This window comes from Protomyctophum bolini (assembly GCF_963924005.1).
Source record: "Protomyctophum bolini genome assembly, chromosome: 14".
Lineage (NCBI taxonomy): Eukaryota > Metazoa > Chordata > Actinopteri > Myctophiformes > Myctophidae > Protomyctophum > Protomyctophum bolini.
In genome coordinates this window covers 9,594,192-9,619,813 of record NC_137875.1, presented here as the reverse complement: position 1 = coordinate 9,619,813, position 25,622 = coordinate 9,594,192, and the positions used below count along the sequence as shown (strand labels likewise).

At 45.0% G+C, this 25,622-nt stretch overlaps 1 protein-coding gene across 1 annotated transcript in view; it reads right to left on the bottom strand.

Annotated features, from left to right (window-relative positions):
- Positions 1–25,622, bottom strand: part of pcsk2 (proprotein convertase subtilisin/kexin type 2) — a 42,556-nt gene that overhangs the window by 10,224 nt on the left and 6,710 nt on the right. Inside the window, exons 3-11 of the mRNA XM_080781593.1 lie at positions 23,666–23,779; positions 22,170–22,278; positions 20,832–20,869; positions 13,918–13,994; positions 11,653–11,741; positions 7,876–8,051; positions 3,293–3,508; positions 2,161–2,261; positions 835–924 (exon numbers count right to left, since the gene is read on the bottom strand). Coding sequence (XP_080637719.1) covers positions 835–924; positions 2,161–2,261; positions 3,293–3,508; positions 7,876–8,051; positions 11,653–11,741; positions 13,918–13,994; positions 20,832–20,869; positions 22,170–22,278; positions 23,666–23,779 — 1,010 coding nt within the window. The remainder of the gene's footprint in view (positions 1–834; positions 925–2,160; positions 2,262–3,292; positions 3,509–7,875; positions 8,052–11,652; positions 11,742–13,917; positions 13,995–20,831; positions 20,870–22,169; positions 22,279–23,665; positions 23,780–25,622) is intronic.

Below are 25,622 nucleotides of genomic sequence, written 5' to 3'. Positions count from 1 at the left end.
ATTCATAATGACAAACAGGTGGTCAAAATCTAGGCCTACTCCGTTCCTTCAATCACATTCAATTCATAATGACAAACAGGTGGTTCTAGGCCCACTCAGTTCAATCCAATCCAATCCAATTCAATGATTTATTTTGTGGCATGTTTTGCCTTTATTGATAGGGTATAGTAATAATTAGACAGGAAAGGGGGAGAGAGATGGGGAGTGACACGCGGCAAAGGCCGTCAGGCTCGGGAGTCGAACCCGCGGCACGCCGTCCGGCTGGCTTAATTGGCAGCCTAGGTTCCCAGACGGTTGAGCTAACCCTCCGGGCCCAATTCAATGATTTTATTGAACATAACAGTAGGCTACAGTACATAAAAAAATACAATGTGAATCAAATTAGCGGACTTAGCTTTCGCATTCGCAATTATTACTGTATGACTTCTCATTAGACATTCATAGACTAGACACTTATGGACACTTTGAATTGTTTTCACAGAGGGACTGAGCCGTCTGTAATCCCGAGGGCGGGCCAGCCAAGGAATGGCCTTCAGCTAAGACCAATTCAAATGTATGTAGAGCTGTGCTTTTAGGTCAGCTTTCGATTTAACGGGGAGTTGAACCCATTTAAACATTTCTGAAAAATGTATTCAAAATATTACAAACATGTTATATTGCTACTGTACTGTACATCCATGTAGCAACGAGAACCCCAAAAGCAACACACTTCCCGTCCTGAAGGGTAAAACCACCAGAAAGGGTTCCCGTCCTCAGCTGTTAGTTAGAGCATTGGATGTATTCCTGCTCCCGAGAGACTTGAAGGTGAACTTGGAGGCCGTTCTTATTTCTTACCTACGCCACTGGTGGACCTCGTCATGCAGCTGGTTCCTCTTAGATGTGAGCACCGACAGATGCTGCATGTCTCTCCATGACAGGTTACGGCTAGACGCGCACGCGCACGCACACACACACACACACACACACACACACACACACACACACACACACACACACACACACACACACACACACACACACACACACACACACACACACACACACACACACACACACACACACACACACACACACACACACACACACACACACACACACACACACACACACACACACAGAGTAGTTTAGAGTAGGCCTATATTAATAAGTCCAGGGCTCCCGACGTAATAAATGAATAAGGCGGAGACCTCCGTCTCGGGCTTTCTACGTGTTAATACAATATAACTTATTAAATTATTGCACAGACAGATCGATGAACCAATAGGATCCCCTGGCTGTTGAATCCGCCCCTCTACACTAGAGGCTGGTGGGCAGGCTACACCGCTACAGTATGTCTCACCTAGATGCAGGATCTGACACGAATTCAATTCAGTCAAGATTCAATTCATCCCTGAGCAAGCAGGCAGGCTCTGTTACTCAATGGAGAAAAATAAATCTGCACTTGCTCAGGAAACCGGGTTCAAATTCTTCCACCTGTCCGTGTCCCACTATTCTCATTGTGGGCTGTGCGTTGATTTTGACAGCAAATTTTGAGTTTGTGACGTGTTGTGAACTCTATTTTCAGAGCGCAACCTAAATTAAAATTACTTGTCTTTTAGATAACTACTGGATCTCTTCTCCACTAGTCCCTCCCTAACATTTTAGTCTAGTTTTTATTTGTTGACAAAATTGTCAATATATTTAGCCTCAGTTCTTCTAGTCATTGTGGTCAGTGGAAAAAAAAGGTAGGAGGAAGTCAATAGTGCTGTATGTGGCGACAGCAATGTTCTGGAGTGACACCAGCGAGTGTCCTGTGAGCCGACGGCATGGTTCCATTGTGTTTGGCCACACAGTAACGGGGTGGCTGGGTGTGTTTACCGCGAGACAGAGTAAGCAACGGCCACAGCATTATGGTGTGTGTGTGTGTGCAAAGCAAACAGCACTCACTCCACTCAGCCCCCACCAGTCCAGTCAGTCACACTGCAGACTAATGGCTGCCAGAACAATGTTGTCTGTGTTTTTAGTGTGTGTGAAACAAACATGCCATGTGAGGAGAACGAGGGACACTGAATGGGCTTAAGTGCTCTCTGTGTATGTGTGTGTGTGTGTATGTGTGTGTGTGTGTGTGTGTGTGTGTGTGTGTGTGTGTGTGTGTGTGTGTGTGTGTGTGTGTGCACATACTTAGCCTCAAGAGCCAGAGCAAAGACCCCAGCAGCCTCGGGAGCAGCAGCCGATGTCCCAGAGTGCCGCAGGGTGCAGTTTCCATACAGGTCAGTGGTGGCCTGTACACGCACACGAACACGAGCACACACACACACACACACACACACACCCATGTGAAGTGAGGGGCGCTCTTATCATCATACATCATCTCATTCCAGCCAATCACAATTTGTGTCCTCACCTTCGTCTTCAATGTTATGTGTTTACACAAACACTCAAAGCTGGCCATTAAATGTTTGTGTTCAGACAATGTTTGCGTTTACACAAACACTCAAAGTTGGACATAGGAGGAGCTAGCTTTTTTCCACCACGGGCCCTGGGGTTTAGATGCATGTGACAGGCACTGTCACGCACCTCAACGGGATTTGGTTAATGAAAACAGCTCTGACCTTCTTTATCTATGTCAGGATGACAGCCAGGCTCCGTGATGACATTACCCCTGTAACCCTGGCCTCTCTCCCCTGGCTGCCAGTATGCTTTACAATCAATTTCACCCTCCTCCATGGGACAGTTTATTTTCATGGGTCGCTACTAGTCTACTACTACTGTCTATTTAGTCCAGTGGTTCCAGTGGGACCTGCTTGTGTGTCGTGGACACATTTGTATGGGTCCCTTTATTTCCTGTGTCCTACATTTTATTTTGAATTATTATTTCAAAACATTACACCAAAAAAAGCATGATTTATTATTTTATTTTATCAGTGGGCCCAGCGAGTTATAGCAGCGGAGCACATTTAGCGACGGACCGGATGTGGCTGAAGCAGCTAAATGCAGCCAAAACACTCTAGAGGATGTGGCTGAAGCAGCTAAATGTAGCCAAAACACTCTAGAGGATGTGGCTGAAGCAGCTAAATGTAGCCAAAACACTCTAGAGGCGATCGACAACAACGGGAGGTATGATTAAATCTACCATGACTAACTATTCATAATGTACCCGAGTAAAAGTATTGGTATCATCAGAATATACTTAAAGTACCAAAAGTAAACGTCTACAAGTCTTTCGAAAATACCTCAAAATGTTACTTAAGTGCAGCTACTTGAGTAAATGCACTTGGTTACTTTCCACCACTGTATCATTCCAGCAACTCACCACGCCGGCCTCGGGGTTCCTCTTGCGCCCGTTGCTGAAGGTGGAGGCCAGGGTGGAGGAGCAGCTCTCGTCGTAGAGGGCGGTGCGTCCGTCGTTGATGGCCGAGTTGATGGAGATGGTCCACATGCTGGAGGCGTAGCCGTCGCAGTTGCAGTCGTCGAAGCTGCCGCCGTCCCCCGACGCCCACACGTAGATGCTGCCCTTCCCTCCTCTGCCCTGAGAACACAACCAGGACCACCAGCGGGATGAGAACATGTCCAAAACCACAACTAGATGCTGCCCTTCCCTCCTCTGCCCTGAGAACATAACCAGGATGACCAGCGGGATGAGAACATAACCAGGACGACCAGCGGGATGAGAGTATGTCCAAAACTTCATTCTAAAATAGGTAGGGTAAGTGGTGTTTCCTTTTGTTAAAACAAAAAGGATTTTTAAATCACTATATTCTGAAAAAGCTATGTTTCTATGTCAGTCGTTCTTTGATTTTTCAAAACATAGCAGACCTACAAGCTCGTAGCGCCTGAAAATGCATTTTCTGTTTAATAAAAAGCTGAAGAGACATGGAGACTCCTGTTACTGAACAAACACTCTATAGCAATCTACTAGTACAATATAGCACTTACCCTACCTTTAAATTGCAGATCTACAGGTTTTTCAAGCTATGTTCAGCTGTAACTTTTGTTTAGTCTGTAAAATAGCATGCATAAAAATATAGAAATTATCTTTCGATGTTGCATTTGCCGATAATATCGGGAGGCATAAATATCAATGCAAAAGTAGCAAGAAGGATGCCATGTGTATCATGCATTCACCACAATGGGAAATTAATTTCTAAATGAATGTCCTACTTCATCATACAAGAGTACAAAAGTATTGAAATTCAACGAGCTGTGAGCTTGTAGAACAGCTATTTTCACTATTTCAAATGAATAATTAAAATCATAATAATTAAAAAGGAACCGTTTTGGATATACAGTACAAGGTTTCCACCTGACAGCAACGAAATGCGAGTTAGTACCGCAGTAAAAAACAGAAGAAAAAAACCCACCTGTTGGCAAATGTTATCAAACAGGATCCTAAACTATACTATTTGGCCGTAACTGCACATTTTCATCAAGCAGTTTTGTGCAGCAATTTTTGGTGCTGTTTTTCCTCTGCAGAAAAATAACCAAAACCATTTCATACCAGTAATCTACCCTGCAGGCTACGGACCAATTTCATACGTGATGATGCGTATCTCTGGCTCTGTGTTGAGTGCTAAACAGATCTGCATCGTGTCAATAGTTTAGAACTGTGTTGTAGAGGAGATGGTTTCTCCTCTCTAACGGCGTTCCCTGTTGTTCCCCAACAAAACGTCACATGTTTCATCTCTTCAGCCCTCAGCGGCAGATGAATGATTCTCTCTCTCTCTCTCTCTCTCTCTCTAAATGTCCGTGCTGCTCCAGTCTCTTCTCCTTATGCAACTCATGATATGTTTCATCTCTCATCTCCTCAGCCTTCAGCAGCAGCTTCGCTCGATATTGGCTATTTATACATTTCCGATTACGATATCAACCGATACTGATATATGCAGCCGTTTTTCACCAAGTAAAATGTCACATATATAATAAAATAAAATAAAATTGCTATAATATCAATAGATTATCTAGTTCAGACCCTCTTCAGACATTCTTGTTAACTAGATAGCAACCTAAATTTTTTTTCAGAAATCTCTTAGTATTTAGAAAAGTGTTTTAGAACAGTGGTCATCAAAAATAGCAGATGTACAATCTCGCAGCGCGTGTTTGAAATTGTATATTCCATTTATTCCAAGTGCTTTACAATATTGTGCGTTATTGACCTGCCTTAAGGTGGACTATCCGTGAAAAAAACCCATTAAGCATCCATTTTGTGTCTGCACCTGCTGCTCCAGAAAGCGTGCGTGCGTGCATGCATGCGTGCGTGCGTGCGTGCGTGCGTGCGTGCATGCGTGCGTGCGTGCGTGCGTGCGTGCGTGCATGCATGCGAGCGTGCATGCGTGCGTGCGTGTCTCAACGGAACAAAGGGCCACGTGCAGACAGTGGTGGAATATGTACTCAATTTGTTTTACTTGTGTAAAAGTAACGTTATATATATATATACTACAATATGAAGACACAGGTCTTTGATAACGTGTCGTGAGCTTGTAGATCGACCTATTTTCAAACAGACCCTACTATAAAATAGGGCTTTTTATAGTAGGGTCTGTGTCTGTTTGAAAATAGGTCGATCTACAAGCTCACGACAGGTTAACAAAGAGGGGCTTGATAATGTATGTTTTGTGATAATGATTACATACAATTACGATTCCAAGGGTTTTCAGACCACGGTGGAAGATTGGGAGTGAGTCATGCAGTTTTTAGTGAAGGTACTCCCAGCGTCCTGCGTTGGTTGATCTGAGTGCATGGGCTGTTTGGTATAGGGTTCGACCAGACTTGCAAGATATGGGAATGCCATGCCTTTGAATGATGAAGATATGGGGATGCCATGCCTTTGGTGGCTTTGAATGCCAGCATCAGAGTTGTGTATTTGCAGCTACCTTATTGGTATTACATGCAGTAAGTAAAAAAAAAAGAAACCACACACAAACACGCACGCATGCACACGTGCACGCACACACACACACACACACACACACACACACACACACACACAAACACACACACACACACACACACACACAGTAGCGCCTGATTCATTTCCATTTATCCAGCAGCAATTTGTGCCAGGATGGAGCGCTCACACTTCAAGATGCGACCGAGTGTAAGTGAGTCGTTTATAGAGGGAAGTGATTGAGACCAGGAGTGGGAGGCAACACGCATCCGTGGAAGGAAAGAAATAATAAAAAGCATCATGCAAAACATACATCGCGTCCTTAATGGAGCATTTCTAATTGTCTAATAATTCTTCTCTCGTGTGCCAGTAAAGAAGGCACTCGTCGTGGACAAAGCCTACGCACTGGGCTTATGTAAGTGATGATTATGAGACAAGAGGCCGGCCATGCAGCCTGCTTGATTAGTTTTGGTGGTGGATAGTAACAAAGTACCTTTACTCAAGTATTTTGTTTTCTTTTTTTGTATCTGTACTTTACTTGAGTATTTGCATTTGTGGGATACTTATGAGCAGACACGTGTTGCACTTTTGACTCCACTATTTCCAGGGAGGGAGAAAAGTACATTATCAATTCACCACGTGAGCCGAATTTACAAATAGTGGAAATAACAGAAAAGAAAATATATTTTGCAATTTATATTTTTGAAAACATATTTGACTGAGCATCTTTCACTAGGTGAGTAATATTTGACCTGGAGTATGTATAATTTAACTCGCAGGCACACATGCATGCAGTATGCAGCCACGCACACCCTCAAGTCAAGGCAAGTCAAGTCAAACAAAATAGAGAATAAAAACCCCATGACAAATTCAAAACTACAGTGACCTTGCTCAGAGCACAAGCAATGTTGACCACCTGCCTGGAAGGCAAGCTGCAGTACGATTAGTCAAGCAGGTAATTACAACGGCACCACCAGCATGCTAACTCTGTGTGTGTGTGTGTGTGTGTGTGTGTGTGTGTGTGTGTGTGTGTGTGTGTGTGTGTGTGTGTGCGTGCGTGTGCGTGCGTTCGTGTGTGTGCCTGCATGCCTGCCTGCCTGCCTGCGTGGGTGCATGCGTGCGAGAGTTGAGGGAGGTCCCCAAATGATGGGGGGAGCACACCTAGGCTGCAAATGCCGCCTGACAGCGGGTCGAGGGTTCGACTCCCGATCCCTACAACCTTTGCTGCATGTCACCCCCCATAATTTCAGTCAGTCTACCGTTTCTATGAATAAAGGCAGAAAAAGCCCCAATAAACAATTATCTTTAAATAATTACATTTTGGAGGGGGAGGGGACACCCTGCTGTTTGGGACGGTCCCCGTCCGTCTAAAGAAATTAGAGAAACGGCTGGATGGCACTTACACCCGCCTACTAATGAGAGCGCAAAATCTGTCTTGGAAGAGCCACCCATCGACTAATCTAATATACGGCAACCTTCCCGGTGTTTCTTCATTAGTCCGATCCAGAAGAACACCGTTTTCTGGCCACTGTTACAGAACTGACAATGAGGTTATATCTTCCCTTCTTCTCTGGAATCCTGCCTCAAAGCAGACCAGAGGTAGAAAACTGTTGTTTGTTCCCTGATGTCATCGCTATAGGGACACATGCATCAGTAAGCAAGAACTGGGGATGGCAATGAAGGACCGGGAGGTCTGGCGTGTCATTGTGAGGTCCATGGTCATCGACCGTGGCCGAACAATGATGATGAGTGGACCCCCTGTTGAAGACCCCTGAGTGGACCCCCTGTTGAAGACCCCTGAGTGGACCCCCTGTTGAAGACCCCTGAGTGGACCCCCTGTTGAAGACCCCTGAGTGGACCCCCTGTTGAAGACCCCTGAGTGGACCCCTGTTGAAGACCCCTGAGTGGACCCCCTGTTGGAGACCCCTGGGTGGACCCCTGTTGAAGACCCCTGAGTGGACCCCTGTTGAAGACCCCTGAGTGGACCCCCTGTTGGAGACCCCTGCCCGTACCTTGTTGACGCCGTCGGCCATGGCCTGCAGGGTGAGCTCCCGGGGCCCGTCCACGGTCCTTCCATCGTCGGTGGGCCCCCAGCTGGCGCTGTAGATGTCAATGACCTGAGGCATGTGGCTGATGGAGGACGCCTCGATGATGTCCGTCATGAACGGCTGGTCCAACATCCTGATACCTGCCGGGATGGGTGGGTGGGTGGGAGCCACAAATGGATTAGGGATGGAATAATCGCATTGTGGAGATTTTAATTTGTCCTGACATTATCTAGGAATTAGCTTTTGCTTAGCTTTAATTTAGAATTTAACTTAAACCATCTATATACCCGGTAAAGAGTGGATGTTCACTGAGTGAGATTGTAGAGCGGCAATTTTTGGGCAAAAGAACCCCAGAATAGGGATGCTGGGGGTTCAGGACGTTAACAAAAGTGTAATTTTAAGTATAAAGCATAATTTCATTATTTTTACCAAAGAAATAATTTGCAGTTCTAAGGAGGCAAAAGAGACATAGCAGGCATTTTAAAGGTACATAATACTGCACACATTCCTAGGTGAGATGGCCAGTCATTCACAATCTTCTACTCAACAGTTATGTTGACCGGGCAAACGCATCGTCCATAGATTCACGTTTATCCCCCTTTTCATTCAGTGACACCACTGCACAATTTCCTATTCAATTTACAATTTAGTCATTTTAGCAGACGGTCTTAATCCAGAGCAACAGGGAAATACATATTTGCATAGAAAGAGTCATCTAGGATCATAAGTAAACCGAGAACCTATCATCAGTCTAACATTCAAGAGCACAGCGAGTAATGCAGCTTCTTAGGAGCTGCCCTCTAAGCAGTCAATAGCTACTTCCCTATTACTACCGGGGGGAGAAATCAATACGATGTGGAAAGCTGGAGCTGTCTGGATTGATGGTGTTGTCACGGAGCTAGTATGTGCTCTCCAACTCACCTCTGATATTTGCTATTTTGCTACCGTAAAGGTTTGATCATTCATTGGGCTACACCTTCGTGCTGTGCTACACCAGTGGTTCTCAACCTGTGGGGGTCCCCACATATTGTTTTGTATTTTTATGGGGGGGGGGGGGGTTATTTAAATACCTCCAAAAATAAGAGGAAACAACAAATAACGTCCGAGCGGGAAGCATGCAAATACTTTTACAAATAATGAAGGAAGGCAGTTTGCAGACTGGTCTGTAGCTCCGCAGTAGCAATTTATTAGAGGTACGATGTTTCAGCCCGTAGCTCTAAAAACAGACGCCATACAAAGACCCACACAGGTCGAAACGTATCTCTAATGATTTGCTTCTGGGAGCTACAGACCAGTGTATTGCCTCAAAACTCAAAAGTAATCAACAAACGGTGCTATAAGAACTGGTCAAACATTAGCCAAATTGTCAAATAATACAAAACAGAGGCAACAATGGTGAAAATAGCTGATCTCCAAGCGTTGCGAGGCGTTGCGGGCCTATCTGAAAATAGCAGATAGCAGATAAGAGCTCACAAGCTCAAAGCTTGTAGATCTGATATTTTTCAGAATGCAACCGAACACAAAATGACGTGTCTTTTAGTTCTACCCTCCCTAACAATTTCTAGTTGTTGACGAAATTGTCAGTATATTTACAGTAGTCGTATCTTTATTCTTTAGTCATTGTAGCTTAGTTTTCATTTCATTTCTATTTAGTTTCTGTCAGTGAAAAAAGGTGGTCGAAAAACAATTCGACAAAATCAACACTGTTGGGGAAACCAATTTGTTGCAGTCAGCAGTGCAGAGAGAGAAGGCATTCATCAGCTTCAACTTGATAGTTTTCCGGCTGCAATATCGTCTGCTAATTGCTTTGTTTCATCACTTGTTTATCCTGCATGCTATATTCTATGTTTACTCGAGAGTTGGAGAGACAGGAAGACCTCTGTTACTGAACAAACAATCATTATATCAGATTAGATTAGATCAGTGGTTCTCATTTTTGGCCAAATTAAGGCACGTACACCTATAAATAACTTTTTAGATTGCCTGTCATTTTTGTGAAGAGACTTGGTGTACTGTAGACACACCAAGTAAAGTGCAAGTGACACTGATACATTCCAAATAATATCCAAGTATTCTGAAGCACCCCTGCATCTTGCGTCATTAATTAAGGCACATTAGGGTGCCAAGTCACCCGCTTTGAGAAGCCCTGATATAGATGTATTTCACACTCAAAGACATCGCCCACAGCAGCATTATCCTCCGTCATACAACTATACAAGCTCACGACACGTCGCCAAGGCTGTCCTGGAGGTGGGGCGCGGTGGAGTGCCGCTGCGCAGAGATGGATGTGATTAACCATTACAATCAGAACTGCCGATTCACTCCCATTCTTCCACCACAGACTGAAAGCACACCTCTTCAGACTCCATCTTAGCCCACATCACTTGCCGTCGTGCTTGCCCTGGCCTCGACCTCCCACAGGTGTATGCACAGGCTCAACTTATGTAACTTAAATGGCACTAGACATAGCACTCTATAGTGTATACACATAGATTCCTTAGATAGATATTCTTAGGCTTACGTAGGATTCATGATGACTTGTTTATGTTTTGTTGTATTACCATGTTTTTGTTCTTGCTTATTGTAAATCGCTCTGGATTAAGAGCGCCTGCCAAATGCCTACATTGTAAATTGTTAGCAAAGCTTACAAAAGCAGTCGAGTGTCAATAGCATGAATTGACATAGCAATGACCCTGGCTGGATGAATAGCAATGGTTTTATGTTCTGAAGCAGTCCAAAGAGAACTTTTGAATAACACTGGCTGATGGATCCATGAACTAAATTTCAGAGGTGAAGTCTGGTAAGGTAAAGGTAAAGAATAACACTTGGCATAATATTGTGGGTTATTAAATGGGCCTATTAAAGAGGCCAGGTTATTTCTAATTGTATTTTTTTTTATGTCGTGATCATGTTGTACTCAGGGGCGTCCTTGAAAAAGAGAGCGTGCTCTCGATGGTCATCCCTGCATAATAAAAAAGGTCAACAACCCATTTACAACCTTATTTTCCTATAATTGGTCCTCACTCCTCACTCCTAATGCTCATTATAAGATGGCACCTTTCCTCAGTCTCTACTCATTTGGTGTGTGTCTCGGAGGAGGGCTGTGCACAGCCCAGAAACCTGTCTGCCAGTCGGAAGGCAGGTTTGGTCATTTCAAACAAGATTTAAAACGATTATTATTATTATTATTAATGTATAAACAAGTCCTTAATAAGGGCCTTTCTCTGCCCTCTCCCACTGTTTAAACTGTGTTTAGTTTCCAAGATGGCTGCAGCACCAGGAGGGGGTGGGGCGGAGGTGAGAGGGCGGGGTCGACATATGCCCTTACTGAGCTGCATTCAAGACACCTGACTTGTGTTCTGCCCCCCTCCCCCCATCAAACAAAATGTTTGGTCAAAAGTGTTTGGGCTTCCATTGGAAATGCATTGGAGTGGCCATTAAACACAGACACAATACAGACACAAGACAGGTGTCTTGAAAGTGTGAACGCAGCCCAGTCATGGCATAATGTCAACCCCAACCGCACACCTCCGCCCCACCCCTTCCTGGTGCTGCGGCCATCTTGGAAACTAAACACAATATAAACAATTGGAGAGGGGTGGGGCCTGGAAAGGCCCTTATTCACTGGCATCTGGGACCCCCCAAATAATGTGTGTGTGTGGGGGGGGGGACCACAGGCAAAGTCACAAACTATGCCTTAAAAAAATAACATTTCAGAGTTAATATGACAAACACACACACCTGCCACCTTGGAGTGATACGCCACTCCCACGCCACAGATGTTGTTGTTGGCCGCGGCGGACACTTCCCCGGCGCAGCGCGTTCCGTGACTGGTGACGAGACAAGAGAGGAACACAGGAGTCAACATCAAGAGTGCTACATTTTATTTTGCTTTAGTAAAAGTATCAATACTGCAATGTGTGTAGAAACACTACTGTTACAAGTATAGGCTAAAAGTAGGGGAGGGGAGGGGAGAGCTGGTAATCCCTGAGAATTAGCATGGATATAATTCATTTTGCGGTGGCGCCTGAGCTAAAGGTCACTGTATTTGTTTAGGGAGAAGAGTAATTATTATGCTTCTGTGACATTTTGCAGTTGAAACAGAAAGAGTGATAAAGCAAGCAATGGTTTAGTAATAGTTCAGTGATTCTGAGTCAGTCTTACTCATGCTGAGGACGACTAAATTAATCTCAGTCAGTCTTTCTCATGCTGCGGACGACTAAATTAATATCGTTGCTGCCGGGCAGAAACCTCCCATCTCCATATTCTAACTTGTTTTATCTTTTTTATAATAAATTGACGCCGTACTTCATCCTACAGCATCACTAAAAACAACAAATAGTAGCAGCTCCGCAAGCTAAGCTCGAAACGTTGCACGGAGCGACGCTTGTAGATCTGCTACTTTTGCGATATGTGCATTTTCTGTAATGGGTTTAGGGAGGGTCACATCACAGCTTCATTTGAATATTTGCACGGAATATTTGCGCGAGCGGTGCGTGCGTGTGTACGTGTATGCATGTGTGCGCGTGCGTGAGTGAGTGTGTGTGTGTGATTTCCTCAGGGCCAACTGCAGAGTCAACCATTCTCTCCCAGCATGCTTTGCCACAGGCAGGCAGCTATTTATAAACAATCGGCTGATTAGCCAGGGAGTCGTGCAGCTGGCAACAGCTACACAGCCCCAATCCCCCCCACCCCCCAAACACACACACACACACACACACACACACACACACACACACACACACACGCACACACCTCTCATGCTTAGAGAGAGGAGGAGCGAGATGAGAGAAGAGAGGACAGAGAAACTGTCCCTGTGTGACAGTGGATCAGGTCCCTGTGTCACAGTGGATCAGGTCCCTGTGTCACAGTGGATCAGGTCCCTGTGTCACAGTGGATCACATCCCTGTGTGACAGTGGATCAGGTCCCTGTGTGACAGTGGATCAGGTCCCTGTGTCACAGTGGATCAGGTCCCTGTGTCACAGTGGATCAGGTCCCTGTGTCACAGTGGATCACATCCCTGTGTGACAGTGGATCAGGTCCCTGTGTGACAGTGGATCAGGTCCCTGTGTCACAGTGGATCAGGTCCCTGTGTCACAGTGGATCACATCCCTGTGTGACAGTGGATCACATCCCTGTGTGACAGTGGATCAGGTCCCTGTGTGACAGTGGATCAGGTCCCTGTGTCACAGTGGATCACATCCCTGTGTGACAGTGGATCACGTCCCTGTGTGACAGTGGATCAGGTCCCTGTGTCACAGTGGATCAGGTCCCTGTGTCACAGTGGATCACATCCCTGTGTGACAGTGGATCAGGTCCCTGTGTGACAGTGGATCAGGTCCCTGTGTCACAGTGGATCAGGTCCCTGTGTCACAGTGGATCAGGTCCCTGTGTCACAGTGGATCAGGTCCCTGTGTGACAGTGGATCAGGTCCCTGTGTCACAGTGGATCAGGTCCCTGTGTGACAGTGGATCAGGTTCCTGTGTCACAGTGGATCAGGTCCCTGTGTGACAGTGGATCAGGTCCCTGTGTCACAGTGGATCAGGTCCCTGTGTCACAGTGGATCAGGTCCCTGTGTGACAGTGGATCAGGTCCCTGTGTGACAGTGGATCAGGTCCCTGTGTCACAGTGGATCAGGTCCCTGTGTGACAGTGGATCAGGTCCCTGTGTGACAGTGGATCACGTCCCTGTGTCACAGTGGATCAGGTCCCTGTGTCACAGTGGATCACATCCCTGTGTGACAGTGGATCAGGTCCCTGTGTGACAGTGGATCAGGTCCCTGTGTGACAGTGGATCAGGTCCCTGTGTGACAGTGGACAGGTCACACAGTGGACACGTGTGTCATACAGGACATGACCACTAATCATACAAGACCTGGATCAGGAGACACCTGGCCTCCTCTGAGACACAGAACAAGCAGTGAGGACCAATTATATGAAGATAGGTTGAACATGGGTGAAGTCATCCTCTAACTATAACAATGAGCCTGGCAATCAGTGTCTCACCTGTTGAACCAGTCGTCTGTGTAGCGTGGGAATGGGAACGGGTCGTTGCTGCTGAAATCATAGCTGGCGTCGGCATTCTGAAAGGACAAGGAAAAAACCTAATGAATAATCTATCTATCTATAAATGCCCCATGTCTCTGTGTGTGCGTCTGTAATCTGTAAGTAACTCGAGAACCGTTCGCCACACCGACTTCAAATTTGACACAAGCGTTGCACACCACTACCACTAACTTTGGCTAAATGATGAAGCATCTCCGACCCTACACCCCCTCTCTGTGTAGGAGACTGTCTAGGTGACAGCACGTGGTCACACAAAATCATGCTCCCACGGGCAGACACGCATGAACGCGCGCACGCAACACACACACACACACATACACACACAGTCACACACACACACACACAAAATGCATGTGTACACAGTGGTTAATTTAATGCATGGTGACAGAAGGGACTCCAGGCTGACAAAAGAGTCCCAGGCCAAAAGTAATAGGAGGAGAGAGAGAGAGAGAGAGAGAGAGAGAGAGAGAGAGAGAGAGAGAGAGAGAGAGAGAGAGAGAGAGAGAGAGAGAGACAGAGACAGAGACAGAGAGAGAGAGAGAGAGAGAGAGAGGAAAAAAAAATACATAATACAGATAATACATCAAATGCATAGAGATAGTAATAGGTAAACCAAAAACCTACAGTATGTCATCAGTCGAAACATTAGCCTATAATCAATCTGGGTACGCATCGTCAAAACAAAGGAAAAACAGTGCCCTCTTTTCCTTAATGATGCCAGTCAACAGTCTGTCTCGAGAGACTAGCCTATAATAGCAATACTGTACATTGAAACTATACACACTATGCCAGGCTTTAGTCATATTTTAGTCATCTGAAATGTTTTCGTTTTAGTCCAGTTTTGGTCGACTAAATATCACAAGAGACATGGACGCGCCATTTCCCTGATGGACAGTGTGCCATCGGCTGCCATTTAGCCGGGGCGAAGACAGCCACTTGTATACATTCCCTGAAGAGTAAAGGTGTTTGGACCTACGCAAGGTTTCCTCACCCAACTGTGAAACGGAGGTAATATCTAAAGTCATGGAATCTGTGTGACATTCTGAAGTGGATATACCTAGACAGTAGACGCAGTTCCTGCCGTAGGAGCCTTTTTTATCATCAAACAAGGTGAAGGGAGCGAGGCCTCACTCAGACAGATCCATTTATCACTGTCTGAGGTGTGTCTGCACCTCATCTCCGCTCCCGTACCAACCATCTCACACACTGACCTGCCTGCCAGTCTTCTCTCTGCTCAGTCACACTATAGTCAAAATAATAGATGGATAGCCTAGATATGCTGTTCCATGTGAGAACCGTCGGCCCAAAATAATTACCGGTACTCCTCAGTGAAAGCAAATGGGGCCTCATTCACCGAGCTTCAAATACGACGCTGAGCTATATCTAATACAGTGGTTTTGAACCTTTTTCATATCAGATTTAGACTTGCACAACCAAAACTAAAGAATATGTTGTAAGATTTTGTTCACAATTCCATGCTGTATTGATGTGGTAAGTAATGCAGATGTTTAACAATAATTTATCTCTTGAGAGTTTGTAATGAAATCAAATGATTTAATTTTACACTCTCAAGAGTTAAAGATCCATAAGGGTCCATTTGGTTACCAACTCTCTGTCATTTAACTGGGGACGACCTGCAACCCCCTCAAGGACCACTGGTGGTCCCCGGACCTCTGGTTGAAAACCACTGACGTAATCTAACATAGAAATATGGTATGTCTGTTAAACAATCAAGTATACTGCTTGACATGAGGCAAATTAAAACACATTCATATTTATCTCTCATTTGTCTCTTCAAAGGATTTTTTTATCCTCAATCCATGCCTGCTGCTGCTTACATAATGTATGTGGTTTGTTTACTGCGTAATGTTTGGGACTGTCTCTAAGAAGCACGCACGCACGCACGCACGCACGCACGCACGCACGCACGCACACAGACAGATTGACATGGCATGAGATGAGCTATGTGGTATTGTGACATCACAACATGTTGTCATGGTAACTTCCCATGGAGTATGGGGGAGGAGGGGGGAATAATATTTTGTTGCTGTTGGGCAGAATTAAACCTCATCCATCCATCCATCCATCCATCCTCAACTGCTTATCCGTAGTCGGGCCGCGGGGGCAACAGCTCCACCAGAGAGCTCCAGACTTCCCTCTCCAGGGCAACATTAGTGACTTCCTCCCTGTGGGACGTGCCTCGAGGACTTCCCTAGAGAGATGCCTGAGAGGCATCCTAACCAGATGCCCGAACCACCTAAGCTGGCTCCTTTTCAGGCGAAGAAGCAGTGACTCTACTCTGAGTCTCTCTCGTGTGACTGAACTTCTCACCCTATCGCTAAGGGAGATGCCAACCACCTCAGAAAACTCATTTCGGCCGCTTGTATTCACAAACTTATTCTCTCCATTTCAACATTTTGTGAATTAATGCCCTGGCAACGTGGGGGACTTCCTACGTGGCCAGTTAAGACTGAGGTTAGGGGGCTAGGGTTTGCAAACACAAACATTCCGAACACAAACACTGAATGCCATTGATAATGAATGGCCAGCTTTGAGCGTTTGTCCCAACACACACATTAAATGCCATTGACACAGGATGATCCATAATGGCCGACAATAGCATTGCAGGGAAATCGATTAATGAACCTTAACCTTCTGTTGGAATATGTTAATGTGGTTAATGTCTATGACCAGTGTTACCACTTTGCACCTCATGTTTAACGTCATGCACATACAGTATCTCCTGGTTTACGTCTATTTGTATAGATATGTTCTCTCCATGTTTCTCGTTTTTAATTTACTCTTAGATTTCCCTCCCTGCTGAGAGCAGCGTTGCAGGGAAATAAATGAACTCCTCTGTTGGCAGAATAGCATGAGGAAACACACACATGCACAGTACACGCGTGCGCGCACACACACACACACACACACACACGCACACACGCACACATATTATAATCGATTTAATCGCACTGCATCCGAACAAATTGCTCAAGCATTGTGACCTATACCGTGGCATTTCATTTACGTATATATTTGTATGCGCTTCTATTATTCAGCTGATGGGAGACCTTTGTGGGGACTGCTAAAGAACACACACACACACACACACACACACACACACACACACACACACACACACACACACACACACACACACAGGAAATGTGATATTGTTGCAGTCAGTCAGGCACCTTGAATATTTCAACAGCTTTAGTGTATTTTCATGAATGTTCTTTTTGTTAATATAATAACAAATTAGCTGCCTTTGGTGGAATATGCTGTCATTTAAAATCCAACTGTTGTCCGCTTAAACTACACTAAAAAAACTGGTCAAACATTGGCCAAATTGTCAAATAATATAAGAAAGAGAAAGAGAAAGTGTGAAAATATATGCTGATCTACATGCTCGCAACATGAGGCGTTGAGCATGTATAGATCGGGTACATGTATCTGTGGACCAGAATCAAACTAAATGAAATGCCTCGGCTGCTACGATTCACAAGGAGAACCACAGCATTAGAAAAACAAGTTATTTGTTTTTCTTCCATTTTGGACACATAGGCTACAAGGTTTCCAACGCGCCACGGAGGATGACACACAGAGTGTTTGTGCCTCTCTGTGCACAGCGTGATCCATCAACCCACTGAGGCGTGATCCTGCTCTTAACCCATGTGAGGACCATTCTACACTGAGGCGTGATCCTGCTCTTAACCCATGTGAGGACCATTATACAAATGTCTTCTAAATCCTGACAGTTTTCTGAAAAACCTATGTGCAGGTGCTCAACCTTATTCATGTCAAGGACCCCCAGAATTATCTGTATTTGGACCTCCCATCTGAAAATGTGTTTTTCCAGGGACCCAGAAGCGAAGATTTGAGTTCAAACGTTCGCTCTGAAAGAATATATATTCAAAGATTTTAATATATGCGTGTGTGCGCGTGCATGTGCAGTGCATGCGTGCGTGCGTCCGTGCATGTGCGTGCTACTATTTTGCACCTTTATGTACATAGAATACCTGCTTGTTTACATCTACAGCACAGTATATAATTATGTAGATATATTCTCCCCTCTTTACCGTTAGATCCCCCACCCCCTCTTTTTCTTTTCTCTTTCTGAAAACAACAACACTTCTTTACACCTGTAAACCTGTGATGAGATAAAGTTGATTCTGACAGTATACCATCGAGCATTTCTGAAAGGGAAATTATACACGAATTGAGTAAAGTAGAGGCCGTACTCCAGTCCAGCTACATAGAAAATAACCGCTTCATTTGCAAAAAAAACCTTTCAACCCCCTAGAGATCTTTTTCAGGTAAATGTTACACACCCACACACCAACAGAGATGGGCGATTAGGTATTATTATTTTATTTATTTGTTTATTTGTACCCTAACACTTGGGAGAGTTCAAGGATATGATCCAGAGTTATCCACAGCGTAGATGATCTATAGTAGTTATCTATTCAAATGAAACACTGCGGCGCACAAGCCTTGAACGCAGCAGCTGTATCAAAATAAATACATTATGTAGTGCAACCGGCGTCAGTAAGTGCACCTGGCGATCTAAGCCACCCGTCTTATTACCCACTCGTGCTGTAGTATTGTACTGTACAAGCCCTCCTCCCTGGCCTGTGTGTGTGTACATGTGTGTGTGTGTGTGTGTGTGTGTGTGTGTGTGTTAGGATGCGCAACAGTGACACTTGGTGGTCAACCAAAAGCTATTTCCGTGCTCGGACGGACAGACGGACGAACGGACAGAGCCAGCCAGCCAGGGACACATATTACTGTCTATAGGAGTGGCTATAGCACCACTCAAAAATAAAATGTACATTGTAATTGGTACTTAAAGACTATTTACTTTGTCCACCACCGGTTCACATTTATGCGGCGCCAGCTACCTGGCATTATCTGTGCCGGTGCCAGATGGGTGTGCCTTGGCGCCTAGCTGTCACGGTGCAGCGTGCATTAACATTAACCCATTCTGGGCGGGAACCCCTTTTGGTGTTTTAAACATGTTATAATTTAGCTATTGAAAAATAGCAGATCTACAAGCTCATAGAGCGCCACCGAGTGGCACGCTACGAGCTTGTAGGTCTCGTAAAAATGTGCCTCAAATTTGGAATATTTTTTTTCAGAACAAACGTTTTTAACTCAAATCTTTGCTTCTGGAGGGTCCCTGGAACAACATATTTTCAGATGGGGGGTCTCGGAGGCCAATTACAGATCATTTTTGGGGTCCCTGACATGAAATATTGAGTGACATAGGCCTAGAAATAGATATTTCAGAAAATTGTAAGGATTTAGAAGACACTTTTTTCAGGCCTAAATGGGTTAAACAGCTTGGCTGTGCCGTCTGCCTGCGTCCTCTGGGTATGCGGGGGGAATCGGCAGCCATGAAGGGAACTTGGAAGGAATACACCTTCTGCCATTGCTGTGGGCCCACGACATACCGCATGAAAAGCCACAGGGAAGCCATGCTACCTCCCCCACTTCTGTCATAGATAGATGTCACTGCAATGAGTAAACCACCTAAACACTTGTATCCTATGCTTCCCTATTTTGGGGAGAACATTTGAAATATCTCACGGGGGGGTGGGCACAAAGTACAGAGTCGGCCCCAATCAACCAAGTTCAAGTTGTTAAACCTGAATATTGTTGCTGTCGGGCAGAAGCCTTACTGTATCGCCATGTTTTTTTAAACTATGTGTGTTTTTCCGTACATTAACCTCCCACTTGATGACAAACAAGTATCAATAGTAGCAGATCCATACGCTCAAAACATGGCGTGAAGTGACCGTTCTGTTGTTGACAGAACAAAGCCTTTTGTGGGTATGATCGGCCCGGTGTCGGTGAACAGTGTTGATTTAGTTGAGTAAAACTATGATGGAAATTGGTCGCCGACTACCTTTTTCACAAAAACTAAATAAAAAACTAAGCTATGATGACTAAAACTAAGACTAAATATATTGACAATTTTGTCTACAAACAAATGTTAGGGAGGGACTAGTGGAGAACAGATCCAGTAGAACTAAAAGACAAGTCATTTTATTTTTGGTTGTGCTCGGTGCACTTTGAAAATCTATAAGATCTACAAACTCACAGCGCTGCAGAGCAACCTTGTGGACTCCTACAACAACCATAGCAGATCTACAAACTCACAGCGCTGCAGAGCAACCTTGTGGACTCCTACAACAACCATAGCAGATCTACAAACTCACAGCGCTGCAGAGCAACCTTGTGGACTCCTACAACAACCATAGCAGATCTACAAACTCACAGCGCTGCAGAGCAACCTTGTGGACTCCTACAACAACCATAGCAGATCTACAAACTCACAGCGCTGCAGAGCAACCTTGTGAACTCCTACAACAACCATAGCAGATCTACAAACTCACAGCGCTGCAGAGCAACCTTGTGGACTCCTACAACAACCATAGCAGATCTACAAACTCACAGCGCTGCAGAGCAACCTTGTGGACTCCTACAACAACCATAGCAGATCTACAAACTCACAGCGCTGCAGAGCAACCTTGTGGACTCCTACAACAACCTGACCATCAAGAGCATGGTGGAATGCTGTCATGAAAACGTATCTCACAGGTTCTGGAGATGTTTCACTTTCAGATAAGAACCTAATTTGGGCTCTGCATAGGAGGCAGTTTTATTATTTACGTCATTTATTTGTACGCAAAGAATACCAGGCGCTCGGGCGCCGATGGCCCGAGAGCCTGATGGTTGGCCCGAGATGGACAATGGCTTATTTCCAAAAAAATAGCAGATCTACAAGCTCACAACACGTCACGCCGTGACCAAATCAAATAAAACATATATTTGTATAATCTTGTACTTACATAATTCGATGCAAGGTCCGGATGCAGATAGTCGATGCCTGAAAATTGGATTGTGGCGCAAGTCAGTAAACAACATAACGTAATTTGGCTTTAAAGATGTTTATGCTTACATGCATTCATGGTCATCAGTGCATACATCATGGCTTCCTTACTCCAAGTTAACTCAGAACAAACATTCATCACCTTCATTACAATGATTATATTTATATTATGTTTAGAATATGAAATTGTATCCATACATTTAATATACAATTGTATTATTTAGATGAATGCTGTGATTCTGAAATACACTAAACCAGTAACCACATTATAAAAACACTCCTCTGAAACAGCTTGTATTTGGGTTCATATATATCTTTTTCTCAGAAGGACTTTCAAACTAGGAAAGGTATGGCCTGGTCAGCCTGCAATGGAATGCATAAGATCTGGTCATCCCAGCTTAGTAAGATGTTAAAAGTAAAAATATTTAGGACGACATGGACACTTTCAAAGAAATTTGAGAAACGTTTGGATGGCACTTACACCCGCCTTCTAATGAGAGCGCAAAATCTGTCTTGGAAGAGCCACCCATCGACTAATCTAATATAAGGCAACCTTCCCCGTGTTTCTTCACTAGTCCGATCCAGAAGAACACAGTTTGCCGGCCACTGCTACAGAGATGACAATGAGGTTATATCTTCCCTTCTTCTCTGGAGTCCTGCCTCAAAGCAGACCAGAGGTAGAAAACTGTCGTTCCCTGATGTCATCGCTAGGGACACAGGCATCAGTAAGAAGGAACTGGGGATGGCAATGAAGGACCGGAAAGTCTGCCGTGGCATTGTGAAATCCATGCTCTCGACCGCGGTCGAAAAATGATGATGATGATGAAACCAGTATTGCACAATATCCTTACGGGTATTATATTTTTGTTTTGCATTCTCTGAGGTTAAACTCAAGGTAGCTGAATGCATACTCCAGCAGATAAGCCGGTTTGTTTCGGTCGGGCTCCTCTAAAATGTCGGTCACATCTCTCTCTCTCTCTCTCTCTCTCTCTCTCTCTGTGGCTGCACCACTTCCAGCAGCACTGCTGGAAGTGGAACAGATGGTTAGACTAATACCTAGGTATCGCAACCGAGACGCGCTAGCTGTGGGGAGAGGTTGTGTTCATGGATGGCCACAATATAAGGATTTCAGAGGGTAAGCACAAGGGGTTTCCACCGCGTCTCAAGCCTGTGGTATAGGCTGGTCTGGTGCATCTCAGAAGCAGGACTGGTAGCAGAAAAACTTTGAGAATGACTGATTTAGAAGGTATTGTGTATAATGGGGGAGGAATAGAGCAGGACGGTATGGCTCACCCACCGTCGTCCATGATAGCGATGGTCACTCCCTTGCCGGTGTAGCCCAGGTTCCAGGCCTCCGCCACGTTGAGGTCCAGCCCTGGAGTCCCGTCTGCCTGGCCCGTGTTGATCTGATTATTCACAAAAAACATGGTGAAATTAAAAATACGTTTTTCACACTTTTAGACCACATGCGTGGTCATCATATGGGCATACCTAGGTCCTGCGTGCTGACGTGTCGAGGCCCACATCAATAAATCCAATAACAATTAAACTCATCCGTTTGATTCCCATTGCTGCATCGTCGTCCAAACACAGGTGGTTTTGATTACAAACTACTCCGTTTTTAATCCCATTCAAGATGACATCCAGACAGTGTATTACTCGGTTTAAACTTCAGCAGCAGTGGTGTCGTGCTCGTAGAACGCAGTACCACACTTGTGACGTGCTACCCAGAACGCACTGCAACCGGATGCTCTGTCAATAATGTCATTAATTAATGTTAACAACTGCATTAGCTCACGCCAATTCACGCGTGCACATATGTTAATACAATGTGTTCGTGCATGTATGTGTGTGTGTGTGTGTGTGTGTGTGTGTGTGTGTGTGTGTGTGCGTGCGTGCATAGAGGAAAGGGGTTCATGGGAGGCCTGACGTGGGAACTAAATGCAAATGTCAACACTGGCTCTCTGTGCAGTTTAATCTGACGTGCCTGATAATTGGCGTCTCGCTCGGCCCACCGCAAAAAGTCACGCTCGCTCGCCCCGTCGGGGTAAATAGGAGGGGCGGAGGCTAGCTGACATCGATGTAGCGACGAGGCAGCTGTGTGGTGCAGCGTCGTTTGGGAGCCAATTAGAGAAATACTGTACAACAACAATAGCATTGGTCCAGCTAGCAATGCTTCAATAATAGGTGCAGACTCAAGGCCGAGAGGAAAAGTACATCTACGCCCATTGGTCCTGGTCTATAATGTCAAGGAAGCTTTGCGATGAGACGCATTGTGAGCTTGTAGATCGACTACGTTCATCAAACTGATTACTATTCCCACTAAGCGACATCTCAACAGTTTGGTAGGCCGACAGAATATTTAGAAAACTGTCTGATAAAAAAAGATATACGGTGTATATATTATTCATTGTTGTTAGTAATTCCACAAATAAAGAAATACTAATTTCAAAGAAAAAATAATTTCCTCAGCTTTTTTTTCTTGTTGTGCCTTTTAAAGGGTTGACTCATTGATAACTGCACAGTAAGGTCATTTAACTCTGCAATTGTACAATTGTCTTTACAATAGAAATAAATGGCAGACTTGCTCTATGCCAACTCAAAAGGCACTCTCTGTAGACATGGTCCCTCACGGTACCCCTACCTACACCCAAGATGATTGTGAGCTCAGCTCGTACTGTAGATCTGCTACAAACCTTGGACCTCGAACAAAATGGAAGAATGATGACAGAGGGATTTGGATTGAGTGTGTAAATGCTAAAAGTCGGACCGGTCGTCGGGCGGATTACTCACCAGATACCACTGCTTGGTGAACAGCGGGTCGGTCATGTTCACTTCCAGATGGTTGAGGTCCCTGTAGCCTCGTTTCTGACGGTTGAAGCCCTCCTGCTCCACCACATCTTTCACCTGATGGAGAGAAAAAACAGCAAATACATTCATGGATGGAAGCGACTTTGGTTCTTCTTCGTCTTTCCGCCAAAAATAGTAGTTCTGGCTTAACCGTGCAGTCGGTTTTGGTAATATGGTAGAGGGCTATGCCAAACGGTGAGGACGCGAAGCCCACAACCATTGGCCAAAGGGTGGCGCTATAGCACTCAATATTTTCAATTGAGTGCTATAGCGCCACCCTTTGCAAACTTTGAACAGGCATAGCTCATGAACTGTTTGAAATAAAACTGCACACATATGCGTCTCCTCATGCCGAAAAACGTTCATCTGTCATTTTGAGGGAATGAGTTCAGTCACAACTGCATTAAAAGCCCATTGAGAGACTAAATGAGGTATAGATTCTACACAGTGTTTAAACTGTCCGGTGGAAACGCTCAAGACAAAATCCACTCAAGACCGAGACCATTGTTAAAATGGAACAATCAGAAACACCCTGTTATTCAGGGGGAGGAAAGGAAGACAGGATTGCCTCATCAGCTTTATTTACGTTAAAGCCCAGTGAAAATAAACGATCTTCAAGTGATTTTCCCCTGTGTAATTTTAAGCTGCTTCTAAGCTGTGCCACGGCTGCGTCCACTTTAACAGGATCTGTTTCCTCCCCCCTGTAGCCCCATGCACACAGACACTGTAAACATTGGCTAGCATTAGCATTAGCGCACACTGTGTGCGGTACAATCTACAAAGTCACTAATGACATCCGAACTTTGGATTCCTAATCCTACTTATGGAGGTTTGAAAATCCTGCATTGAACGGAGATCAGTTGTAACGTCCCATAGCTGGTGGTGACGGAGGCGTTGCATAGCAACTAAGGCTGTACCCTACTCCCTAGCCCTGTTTTTAGGACTCGAACTTCGGCAGGAATTTTCGAGCGAAGTTCTGAACCATTTGTTTCTAATTAATTAATTTCTCTGAGTGCTTTTAACCAGGCTGCAATTCAACACGAGATATCCGTCTTGAACATGATGATTAGAGCGCAGCGCGGAAGAGAGTGCAGCACCCTCTCTTTATCAATCTCACTCGTCTCTCCCAACACACGCACACACACACACACAGAGAGCATCAAGTGGCTGTGACATGCTCCGCGAAAACAGCTGATCTGCAAGCTCATCAGCAGGTTGCAAAATGAGCCATGATTTCGCAAGCCCCCAAAACATGGCAGCCTAATTGTGAGTAGGCCTACCTGTACGACAGTCCATATTTTTTGTCGTATGACCAAAAATGCTTCCCAATGTCTCTGTGAGCTTGCTGGCAGGCAGCTAAGACGACAGTGTAGCTTGCTCGTTAGCCGTCACTCGTTAATTTGTTCCACCTTTGTACTCTCAGAAGCGCATTGAAGTGGGCATAGGGCAAAAGCAGAACCTCCGTGACCGTTTTGTGGTCGCAGAGAAATAAATAAAAGTACAATAATTATCTTTGAAATGTAGTGGAGTGAATGTCAAGTACATCCAAAAATACAAATAGGCCTAGAGAATAGTAAAGTACAGACTCTCAAAACATGTACTTACATGTACAGTACTCAAGTAAACGTACTTTAAGGTCTACATTTAACGAGCATATAGAGCTGTGTCTTTCCTCCCAGCCTGTGTATTTCTTTCCTCCAGGGCTTTGCCCTCACGTGGCTGTGGAGCAGGTGTTTCCCCAGGGACACGCATCCACCCACCGCATGTCGTCAAGAGTCTCAAGACACCCACTCACATCAAACAGATGTGACGCTCCATCCCTCCTCTCTCTGCCCACTGTCTATAGTGTCTATACAACCAGGCCCTCAAAGCTCCCTTCTGCAACATTCAAATAGATTCA